The sequence below is a fragment of the Aquarana catesbeiana genome, linkage group LG02, assembly GCF_042186555.1.
Source record: "Aquarana catesbeiana isolate 2022-GZ linkage group LG02, ASM4218655v1, whole genome shotgun sequence".
Taxonomy (NCBI): Eukaryota; Metazoa; Chordata; class Amphibia; order Anura; family Ranidae; genus Aquarana; species Aquarana catesbeiana.
The window spans coordinates 183101294-183114133 of NC_133325.1; the positions used below are offsets into that span (position 1 = coordinate 183101294).

A 12840-nucleotide genomic window follows, 5' to 3' on the forward strand; every position below is an offset into this window, starting at 1 on the left:
TCGTGCCACTTTGTGTTGGTCTATCACATAAAATCCCCCCCCCCCCCCAAAAAAAAACAAATTGAAGCTTTTGGTTGTATAACGTGACAAAATGTGGAAAAGTTTGAGGGGTGTAAATACTTTAAGGCACTGTATACGATACAAATTTCTTGTAGCGCAAAGGACTGCCTGATTGTATACAAATTGAGAGTGTTTAGGTTTGACCTCATATTATATGGTTTTGGTAAATCTGAAGGAAAATTGTATAATGTATGGCAAGCCTAAGCAGAAGAGCTCACAGTGGTCAGTTCTCTAGCTTTACTGGGAACTCAGTGTGCTCTCCCCCAATGGTCAAACACAAGTGTGTGTGTGTTGGCTCTGAGAGTGACGTGTGTGTGTGTGTGTGTGTGTGTGTAAAAATTCCAAAAGACATCACCCCTCCTCAGGCATCTGAAAGGATATAAAATGTGCAGGGGGCTCTCATGGAGACACAGATGCACACTGGAATTTTAACCCACTGCATGAGGCTATGGTGTTTAGGTGTAGACACAGGATACAAGTGCACCATCCAGCCCCCCTACTGGCAGGCTGGTGAATTTTATCTATTCCGCTGCTGCAGATTAAGTTTATAAATTATTTTTTTGAAGTGAAAAGTTTGGAGACACCCGTTTTAGAATGTAACCCGATCTCCCTGTGCACCATCAACAACATCTATCTCCTTCCCTACCGCTCTGTAAAAAGGACCAGGTGCATGTTCCTTGCGGTAATGTGCACTACTTTGGTTTCTGGGAATTGTAGTTTAACCGGTTCCTGACCGCCGCATGTAGATATAAGTCGACAGAATGGCACGGCTACGCAAATGGGCATACCTGTACCTCCCTTCGAATTTGCCACCGTGCCAACGTGTGCACACCGCCGGCCACAAGCTCCGTGAGTAGGAACGTGGGACCCACGGACTCGATGTCGGCGGGGATACCTGCGATCATCTCACGGAGAGGGAGAACGGGAAAATGCTAATGTAAACAAGCATTTCCCCATTCTGCCTAGTGACACTGACACTGATCACAGCTCCCTGTAATCGGGAGCGGTGATCAGTGATGTGTCACACGTAGCCCCCCCCCACCCCCCACAGTAAGAATCACTCCCTAGGACACACTTAACCCCGACAGCGACACCTAGTGTTAACCCCTTCGCTGCCAGTCACATTTGCACAGTAATCAATGCAATTTTAATCGCACTGATCGCTGTATAAATGTGAATGGTCCCAAAAATGTGTCAAAATTGTCCGATGGGTCCGCCATAATGTCGCAGTCATGATAAAAATCGTTGATTGCCGCCGTTACTAGTAAAAAAAAAAAAAAAAAAAAATTATTAATAAAAATGCCATAAAACTATCACCTATTTTGTAGACGCTATAACTTTTGCACAAACCAGTCAAATGCTTATTGCGATTTTTTTACCAAAAATATGTAGAAGAATACGTATCGGCCTAAACTGAGGGAAAAAAAAAATTTTTTTATATATTTTTTGGGGATATTTATTATAGCAAAAAGTAAAAAAAATAATGCGTTTTTTATCAAAATTGTCGCTTTTTTTTTTGTTTATAGCGCAAAAAATAAAAACCGCAGAGGTGATCAAATACCACCAAAAGAAAGCTCTATTTGTGGGGAAAAAAAAGACGTCAGTGTTGTTTGGGAGCCACGCCAAATCGCAAAAAGTGCTCTGGTCTTTGGCCAGCCAAAGGGTCCGGGGCTGAAGTGGTTAATCAATGTGCTACCAGTCTCTACTGTGCATGCACTGCCATTCAAATTTGTTCAATCCAGTCCATCCTACAAAATAAATCTACAGATGTGTTCGTAAAAGCGTGTGTTTTTGCATGCCGATGCTGGATGCTTATACCTGTAGTCTATATGTTGGGAGTGAGCACTGGAGCGTGTCTACATTCACAGTTACACTGGGGGTTCATGTTAAGCAAAGCTCAAAAAGGAGATAGAGCAATACTTCCTACCAATAACAGTTTTAGTGACATAAATTACGAGAAGGTTTTGTTATATATTAAACTTGCCTCATTTCGTGCTGCTGCAGCTCGGTGCAGGGGAGTTAGCCAAACTGAATCCTTTGCATTAACATTAGCACCTAGAAAATATAGATAGAAAAAACAAAATAGAATTTAGGTCAGATTTGCACTAGTCCTGATAGATAGGTTTTCTATTAATGTGACATGTCTTTGCAAACAGGAAGACAATTTACCTGACTGTATTAATGGTTCCATCACTGGGATGTCTCCTAAGTAAGCAGCAGCATGCAGAGGAGTGCGTCTCTCTTGGTCCTGTAAAACAAAAAATTAAATAAATAAAACCACACACCTCAAAACAAAAACCACCACACACACACATCAAACACCAAAAAACTACAGGCAATATATACACTGTATAAAATATTCTTGTTTCACAGCTACAAGCATGGAGCCAAAAAAAATTCTCTGCCAGTCAATACAATTAAATCAGAACTTTATACTCAATCAACATTAACTATTATGCTGCTAGCATTCGTAAGAAGATAGGAAGGTATATTATAATTGGGTTTTGTTCCCTCTTTATTCAGTTGCTTTCTGTAGTGTTTGTATACATGGCGGAGTTTGCTTGGAAAAAAAGAATTAAACTAAAAAAGTATTTTCAGTCTGTGGCATTAAGATACAGTAAAAGTGGATGTAAACCCGAAAAAAAACTTTTAGAGTATAGGATTTTATTTCATCTGTGCCCAGTCTTTCCACGAAGAGTTAATTCAGCTCTGAGCAATCCTCTTATCTTTTTTCAGTGAGATAAAAACAGACAGAGAAATATCAGTCTGTTCTACCCCATGCTGTGACAGGTGATTTACATACCTCATGTACTAGAGTGAGACAGGCATTCTGTGTACTTCACAATTCACATGCCCCCTCCCCTCTTCTCTAGCTCTCCCAGGATTGGCTGCCTTTCCTGGATTTTGACTGGATGTTTCTCATCATGGGGTTTGATCCACAAAAGGAGGAAATGCATGGTACAGTGAACTCACAGGATGTCCAGCAGAACACACACAGACAGTGATTTGATTTAGGGGAGATGTATCTAGTCAGAGCTGGGCAGAGGAGAAGCTCCAGTGATCCATGATTATTCTGGTGCAGTGTATGTGTCTGAGGTCACCTGATCACAGTTGCAACATTCCTTTTGATCACCAGGATGTGTTATGTGGGGGAGGGGTGGATGTCTCACTTTTCATAATTACACCCAATAAGGCTGAATGAGCTCAAAGCTTACAGCCTACCCCTGTCACCTGACTGCTCCCACCAAATCCCTACCCGTGTCACCTGACTGCTCCCACCAAGCCCCTACCAGAGTCACCTGACTGCTCCCACCAAGCCCCTACCAGAGTCACCTGACTGCTTCCACCAAGTCCCTACCCGTGTCACCTGACTACTCCCACCAAGTCTATATTTTCTTGTACAAACATCATGCCGAATAAAGAAGTCATCCTCTCCAGCCTGCACCACAGTCTCTTCCCATCCCGAAAGAGAAATATCTGACAAAATTAAAGGTTTTACTATGAAAGACTACAGGGCACTGAGAGATTTAATGATTCTATATGAGGAGGAAGAAATAGAACTTGACCCCCCACTCGAGACAAGAGACGATACAAATGTGATTACTATTTATAAGGCGAATAAGTTTAAACCAAAGTCACGTCACTTTCCTGAATTATCACTGCGCCCTAATGTATGGATGTTCCTTCAAAAATCCATTAGAGAGCTTAAGCCTGCACAATGGCCATCATCTTCTTCTCTTTTTTCTTCTAAAATTTCGAAACCACAATTACTAGCATTACAGCAACTCAGAACACAGACTCAGCTGATCATCAAACCATCAGACAAAGGTGAGAACATCGTATTGATGACCCACCTTCAATACCAACGTATGTGTTTTGATATACTTAACAACAGGGAATGGTATTGCCCAACTGACCCCCATGTGGTGGCCTCTTTCGAAGATGAGTTCCGAGGCCTGTGTACACAGGCTCATATGAAAGGTCTGATTGACAGCGATACCCTCCTTTTCCACGCACCCCTACGTTTTATGCCTTACCCAAGGTTCATAAAAATCTAAAATGCCTGCCACGAAGACCATCATTTCTGGGATAGGGTCTCTATCTGAATGTGCAAGCAGATACGTAGATTCTTTCCTGCTTCCACATGTAACTAGCCTGCCGTCCTTTATTAAGGACACACCGGATTTGCTTAGACATGTGGAGGGTACTCATGTCCCTCTGGGTGCCCTGCTCGTTGCCATCGATATAGAATCATTGTATTCTAGTATCCCGCACGAGCAGAGCGTCCAGATGGCCTACCTCATGGAAGAAGACATTCTGGGCCCTTCAATCGCTTCATCCTGGAACGAATGTCCTTTATTCTGACCAAAAACTATTTTGTGTTTATGGACCAGCTATATTTACAGATGCAGGGGGTAGCCATGGGCACATGCTGTTCACCATCTTACGCTAACCTCTATTTGGGGGGATGGGAGAGAGGTCTTTTCCAGCGATCGATATGTGCCCTGGCTCCCCTGCATCCTGTGCTGGTTCAGATTTATTGATGATCTGCTGGTGATTTGGACTGGCACAGAGAAGGATTTGCATAAATTTATGGATCAACTAAATTTAAATAGTTACAATCTTAAATTCATGTATACATTCAATCTGGTAGAGATTTCCTTCCTTGATCTTAACATTTCAAATCGACCCAGAAGGCTACATACAATCTGACCTTTATCGCAAACCCAGTGCCGGCAACACCTTAATCATGCTAGCAGCTTACATTCGGACTCTCTGATACGAAGTATTCCATACGCTCAGTATCTCTATCTCCGGAGGAACTGCACTTCGGCTGCAGATTTTAAAAGACAGACAGACACTCTGCGTGAAAGAGTGCTTGCACGAGGATACTCTCGTACCCTCCTCCTAAGACATCCCTTTAATAAGGCATGGAAGAAAACTAGGGGTGCTATACTCTATAATACCCCTCCCAAACGTAAACACTCAACAGTAGGTCTGGTTACTAGATTTTCTACTCATGAACGACATTTACGAACACTTATTGGCAAAAATTGGCATTTCCCCACTGAGAACTATACCATATCAAAATATGCAAGACTGGCCCCGGAGCTCATCTTCAGACGAGCAGCCACATTGAGGGAACAACTTACCTCTAGCCACTATGTACTAGGGTGCGCATCTTCACTGGTCTCACGATTCGATTTAGATTATCTGGTCAACGATTCGATTCCGCGATGCATCATGATTACCAACGTGCTCCCACTTCCGCTTGGGCCGCTCTAGGCTGCCCTTCCTCCCTGCAATCTTCTGGGACACATCACAGGTCCCAGAAGATTGCTCAGCTATGCAGGACAGCGCAGTGAGAAATGTGCACCCGGCTGTGAAGCCGGGCCACAGCCAGATGTCCACAGTAGTACTGCCAGTGCCTTGGACAGAGAATGAGGCTTCGGTTGGCCACGTCGCTGGATTGTGGGACAGGTGAATGTCTTTTTATTAAAAAAGTCAGAAGATACACTTTTTTGTAGCCGCTGACTTTTAATAAACAAAAAATTTACTGGAACTCTGCTTTGAATTAAAAATAACCTCACTCCCTTAAAGCGGAGTTCCACCCAAAAGTGGAACTTCCGCTTTAAGCACTCCTCGCCCCCTGACGTGCCACATTTGGCATGTCATTTTTTTAAAGGGGGGGGTGTGTGTGTGTGTCCTCTTTAGTGGGACTTCCTGTCCCGGCCACCGAGGTGACTCCTCCTCTCGCCCTAGGCAGCCCTTCCCTTCCAGCGATCTTCTGGGACACAACACAGGTCTCAGAAGATTGGCTGGCCAATGGCAGAGCGCAGTGCACACCCAGCCGTGAAGCCGTAAGCTGTCATGGCCGGGTGCCACTGCCCACAGTAGATTTGACGGCGCCTGGGAGAGGAGCGGGGCTCTGTGTGGCCGCATCGATGGACATGGGACAGGTGAGTGTCGGTTTATTAACCACGTACCAACCGCCGTACGACTATATACGTCCTGATTTTGAAGAGGGATATCTCAGTAATGGCAGCAGCTGCTGCCACAACTGAGGTATCTATCTCTTCAGGCGGCGGTTCGGTTAACGATAATGGTGGTCTCTGCAGTGGATTCACCGCAAGATCACCGTTATCGGAGGCGGGAGAGGGGCCCCCCTCCCGCCGCTTACCAGAGCCATCAGTAGCGGCAGAGGCGACCGGGTCCAATCCGTGGCTGGGTATGGAGATGAGTGAAGCTAAGATGGCCCCCATCCATCTCCATATCACAGCACCATGTCACTTCCGCCCATATGTCTTAAAGGCACATTTTTTTGTTGTCATTTTTTTCAAATGACAACATTTTTTTTTCTTTTATTTCATTTAAGTCCAAATATGAGATCTGAGGACTTTCTGACTCCAGGTCTCATATTTAAAGAGGACCTGTCATGCTTTTTTCTATTACAAGGGAAGTTTCCATTCCTTGTAATAGGAATAAAAGTGACACAATTTTTAAAAAATAAACAGTGTAAATATAAATAAAATCAAATAAAATAAATAAGATAAAAAAAACATTTTTTTAAAGTGCCCCATCCTGACGAGCTTGCGTGCAGAAGCAAATGCATACGTGAGTAGCGCCCGCATATGAAAACGGTGGTCAAACCACACATGTGAGGTATCGCCGCGATCGTTAGAGCTAGAGCAATAATTCTAGCCCTAGACCTCCTCTGTAACTCAAAACATGCAACCTGTAGAATTTTTTAAACGTTGCCTATGGAGATTAAGGGTAAAAGTTTGACGCCATTCCAGGAGTGGGTGCAATTTTGAAGTGTGACATGTTGGGTATCAATTTACTCAGCGTAACATTATCTTTCACAATATAAAAAAAATTGGGCTAACTTTACTGTTGTCTTATTTTTTTATTAAAAAAAGCGAATGTTTTCCAAAAAAAAGTGCGCTTGTAAGGCCGCTGCGCAAATATGGTGTGACAAAAAGTATTGCAATGATCGCCATTTTATTCTCTAGGGTGTTAGAAAAAAAATTGTATAATGTTTGGGGGTTTTTAATTTGTAAACACTGAGTCTGAAAAAGAGGCCTGGTCTTTAAGTGGTTAAAAGTTAACAGCTACACTTTTTGTAGCTGCTGACTTTTAATAAACTAAAAAAAAAAAAAAAAACGGGTGGAACTCCGCTTTAAGGAGAGCACTAATCCGGTGCACTGCAGGGTACAGGAATTCACTCACATGGCTGCTGGGGGGTCAGGAGGGATTAGAATCCACAGCAAACAGCCCTGTGAAGTTCCCTGTACTACTGTCTCTGAGCTGACAGTTTCCCTGGGCTTCCCTGTTTGCACCTTCCAGCACACTAGGAGTCAACACAGTGGAATGTGCAACCGGGAAGCCAGGGAAATGTCAGCACAGAGCACGTGTAGGTGTACACATTTGTACTCTTACTGCTGTTAAACCTGTGTGGTAATAAATGCAGAGTTATAATCCATTAAGTGCCCACCGCTGTATGTGCTTTTAAAATATATGGAGCTTCATACCTCATTTCTTAGTCTGTGTATAACTGTATATGATGCTCATGTGACTGCCCGGCCCGCCTCTCTCCTCTCACGTCTCTCCTGACGTCAGTGTGACTTCTCAGCCCCACCCACCGACTGTAGCTATCAGACCAGAAGAGAGGTGGGCGGGGCTGACGTCAGGAGAGACGAGAGAGGCGGGCCGTGCCGGGCAGTCACATGAGCGGTGGGCACTTAATGGATTATAACTCTGTATTTAGTATAAAACAGTTATTTTGATAGCCACGCTCAGAGCACTCTCCCGGGAGGGGCAGGGCAAGTCGGGATGACGTCACACCAATCATCGATTTTGCCGGTCGCATGCATCGATGCTGCATCGGGGACACCCGAATCGCGATGCATTGATTAAATTCTGCACCCCTACTATGTACCTCATAGGGACAACAGTCCCTTACCACAAGGGACATATTAGTGTGGCAATTGCCCACGATGTCCTTGGGTTACAGAAGGTAAAGGCATAAGATTATATATATACACACACACACACACACCTTTACACATAAATTCCTTAGCATGCTAGGTTCATGTTATCATTGTATTATAAGCTGAACTACCCACTCTTTGGGAGTTTCTGGACCTCTTTGTGAATTCCCCGGTGTTCCCCACTAGGGGGCCTCTCTATCCCCACGTCCTTCTGCATTATGGGCAGCCTTCCCTTTTCCAGCATGGCGCATCCCGATTCAGCACAAGGAGATGCGTTGGCTGGACTGGGTTTTTCTCGTGGTCCCCCGGTGGGCGTGCGGACCTGCAGGGGGAACAGAGCCAAGCCTTTCGGCTTGCTCACGTCCCATTGCCTGAATAGCAGAGTGCTCACATTGTGATGTGTCTCTGCCGTTTTTGGGGCATTGCGCATTTGCACTACAGGTCCGGGGACGTCAGACGCAGGTCGCGTCGTGGGCATCGCCAGACAGGAGTTTGGCATACACCATTTAAATGGAGAGATGGTGGCAGCAGCATCAGCTGTCCGTCTCTGTGGGGGATACGATTCAATGCAGGCTCTCTGGTAAGCTCCCTTCAATTAATGATAATGGCCCTATCATGCTCTGACATATGGATCAATTTTTATCTTGTTGTTTGTCCTGTTTTCAGGATACTTTATTTTATCCTCGGATGTGGCTCAGTCCATTGCTCATTTGCACTTCTGATGCAACTCCTCTGCAAGCACAGACATTAATTGCTAGCTGCAAAAGGTAAGAATGTTATGCATACCAAGATAAATATAGATGGATTTATGCGCTGCACGGCTAGTGTCTGCATATGAATAGGCGCACACTACTGTGGATGCAAGCACCACTATTTACATTTTATATTACATCTCTTAAAGGAGCAAATGTTTCCATTGACCAGTGCAGTGTTGTGTATAATGAATCAACCATGTGCCCTGACACCATCATAAGGTACTTTATAAATAGACTGCATCGTGTTCTATGGATACAGTTTCTACTGTGTCTATGTGTACACAGTTGTCTGTATACATGGTGCGCTCTCTATAGAACTAACCTGTGTACCCCTACTTTCCAGATATAATCCTCTTCATAGGGATTAACTATACCATCTCATTGAGCCTGCATAGCCGTATTTATACCCCCCTTCAGGTATGATAAAATCTGCTTAATACGCATATCTGTCCAAATGTATCATACATATGGCATTCCTTTCTGGATGACTTTGAAGACATTTGATAACACCGCCTACAATAGGCTCCCAGGCCCTCCGGGGTGGGGCACCTTTTCTCCAGGCCCCTGGCTTGCTGACACCCTCCAGTAAGACTTGTGGATGGTGGGTGTTTTGGACAGCTTATATTTACATCAAATGTTACTGGTTGTAATTACACAATGTTTTTTCTTGTGAATAATATGTGCATTTTCTCTATTTTTAGTTATATGACAATCTTTCCTCTACATACCACCTAAATAAAAAAGCTCCTGAAGAAGCGGCAAAGTCCACGAAACATGTAGAGTAATCACCACCAAGATGGTATAAATGTTCTAATCATTAAGACAGAATGTAAAAGTATTTTTTGATTGTCACAACTTGGTTTTATACTTACCCGTGTAAAATAAATGCATCTCTTCTTTGTAATAAAATATCCTGAATAATTTTATTATCAACTGTTTATTAACAGCCAATTATATGGTACCACTAAAGTCCGAACATAGCCTCTCTTCTCCTTTGTTTATATCACATGACACAGGAGTTGGTCAGATAGTGTGCGGACATTATACAGGAGTTGATCAGAGAGTGTGTGGACATGATGCAGGAGCTGCAAAATGTGGGTGTAGCTTAAATTGTGTAGCATTACCCTTGTAGGGGCTGCGGAGTACAATGGTCTGTCACCCTGCCCAGCTAGGCACACGCTTTTTCACTCCTCAGAGACAATAAAGCAGTTTTATTTGCATTTTGTATTATTGAGGGGATATTAAACTTGGATAGAGATGGGGATTCATGAGATGTCCAGGTGGTCAAACATTGAAACATGGGACTCTATAGACATCCTGTATATACTCCATTCCTACTCCAGTACATAGTTTCCTCTCTTCTGAGCATCACTCCATACTCTTCCTGCACATCGCTATCTATCGTCGGAGTATCACTCCATACTCCTCCTTTACATAGCTTCCTCTCTTTCACTCTTTATACTACCTAGCACTGTAAGCCTGACACCGACTCAGCCAGGCCTAAAGCAAATGGCCTTCACAGGCAGGGACCACGGGCCCCTATGGTGTAGCAAAAAGAAAATAGTAAGTTCTGGTACTAGCTGTCCCACATGCGGCTACCGATCCCAGGCAGCCCTCTTCAGGCCCTGCCAGACCTCCTGGCTGCAGCTGCCCGACTCCACTGCCCACATCACCACAGTCCTCTCTCTCCTCTGGTTCTGCACCCATCTCCAACTGCACTTCCCCAATCCTGAGCCACTCCCAGCCCAGATCAAACAAAAACAAACAGGCCTGGCTGCCAGCCAGGCCAGCCTAAATTTACCTACACCAACAACTCTCATTCTAGCACCTGCACTACTAGAGGGTGCTACAATTTGCGTAAAATATTGGACACTGGCTTAAAGGGGTGTGGTTTAATACAGTCTGAGATGACTTACATAGCACAGAATGTGGTAATGTTAGATATGGGGCAGTGGCCAGTGTCAGTATTTTTTTTTTTTTTGTTTTTTTTTTTTTACTTGTTCTTAATTTTTTTTTTCACAATCCTATTTGGGGACGGGGGCGGTCAGACCCCTGACTTCTGCCCATTGAGACAGAGAAAGGGACAGAGGACACAGATTCCCCAGTCCTTTTCTCACCACTGAAGATGAATGGAGAGGAGACAGCGGCTCCTCTCCATTCATAAACTGAAGCAGAGCAACACACAGTTTACTCTGCTCGGTTATCACAGGACAGAGAGAGCGATCGGTAACGAACGCCCTCCATGTCCCATTCAGAAAAGGAAGGGACCTTTCCTCCGCTCTACATCCTGACAGATTTCCCCCCGCTGCCCGTGGGAGAGGAGGGAAGCTGGCTGTGGGGGACGAGGGGGGGGGGGGGGGGGCGGAGGACATGGAGACACAGTGGGCGGATGAGGACACGGAGGGGGCCAGAGATGGGGGGTGTTGGAGGAGAACACGGGCGCTGGAGGAGGAAGACACGGGGAACAGTCGGGGATGATCGTGCAGCTGGGGACAGCTGTGAGCACCGATCTCCCTGTAAGGCTTTTCATCAGCAGCTTCTCCTTCTCTCCCTCCCGCGGCTATCAGCTGAAAAGCCATGCAAGGGGAAATCTGTGCTCACAGCTGTCTCCGCCACATCGATCATCCCCGACCTTCACTGGACAGCCGTGTGTATGTGTGCAGGACTGACAGGGGGCGTGAGCGTGCTCTGCTTTTGCCCAGAAAACGCTCTGCCTCTCCTGTGCGTGCTCTGACCAAGGGGAATGTAGAGGTGGACGGGGAGTCTGCTGTCACGACTCCGCCCACCGAGCGCTGCACAACAGACCCGCCCACTGAATCCAGAGATTTTCAGGGCTCCAAATAGAGAAGGGGGGAGACATGACAGGTAAGGATACATGCAGGAGGCACGTATATCCTTATTGTTCAGCACTATGGCAGTAGTTTATAATGGATTAGGGTGGGTTTACATCCACTTTAAGTTCTGCTTTAACATGCACATATCCAATTTTATAAAAAGCTGAATAAGCCATTTTCCTTATTACCTCCCAGTAACGCCTAATCAAGTTTTAGTTACAAGAGTTTTTACCTAGCCTCCTCCTATATTAAGCAGGTCGGTCATGGTTGTTTTAGGCAGCACAGTGCCTACCAACAGTAATTGGAGGCGTTTACAGCAGTTCAGCCAATTCTAACTGTTAGTAAGCGCTACAGGGAGGAACCAAGAAGTTTAATTTTATCTTTTTTTGTCTGCCCCTTAAAAAATACTTTTAGTGTTACACAAAGTTACATTTGGATAGGAAACCTGTTTTCCGGTCACGTCTAACTGTTCACTAGACCAATGGGCTTCCACAAAATTGATGCAAAAGATGGAGGATTTGTTTCATCTCTGTGTATCACTTAATGCTAGTCTTTTCACTGGGTACATGTGAGGGTTTTGTAACTACTTTAAAATGTGTCTCATTCTAGTTAATCCTCATATCCTCGAGGGCAGAGTTACACATTAGAAATCACCATACCATCAACTTAAAAAAGGATAAGTTCACCTTTTAGAAAAAGATAATAAAAGCACAATTTTTTGCTGGAAAAAAAAAAAAATTATAATATTTAAATATATATATATATATACATACATACATACATACAGTTCCAAATGATTATGCCAATGATATTTTTCTCATTTACCTAAATAATTGATGTAAAACAACAGACAGCATAATTCTCATGTTATCAACTATTAAGAGTACAAATCAAATTTTATTGAATAAACCTCCTAATAACAGTTTTAAAAAAATAAAACAAAACAAAAAAAAAAAAAAACTTACAATGCACTGTTCCAAATTATTACCCACGGTAAGTTTCAAAACACTTTATAGGTTTAAAGAACTGAAAATTGTCATTTGTTGTGTTTGCAGCATATTTACTGAAATCAAAAGCTATTTCAATCAAACTTTGAATAACATTTTAACTTTTTAAACATTTTAACAGATCACGTTACATTTTAACATAGAACCCCTTATTTGATAGCAGCTTCACAAGTCTTGCATCCATTGAGTTTTT

The 12840-nt window shown here is 43.9% G+C and overlaps 1 protein-coding gene across 3 annotated transcripts in view; it reads right to left on the reverse strand.

Annotated features, from left to right (window-relative positions):
• Window positions 1-12840, reverse strand: part of ANKRD52 (ankyrin repeat domain 52) — a 127543-nt gene that overhangs the window by 75063 nt on the left and 39640 nt on the right. For all 3 annotated transcript variants that reach the window (XM_073613999.1, XM_073613998.1, XM_073613997.1), the window contains exons 3-4: window positions 2230-2308; window positions 2045-2115 (exon numbers count right to left, since the gene is read on the reverse strand). In XM_073613999.1, the coding sequence (XP_073470100.1) occupies window positions 2045-2115; window positions 2230-2308 (150 nt within the window). The remainder of the gene's footprint in view (window positions 1-2044; window positions 2116-2229; window positions 2309-12840) is intronic.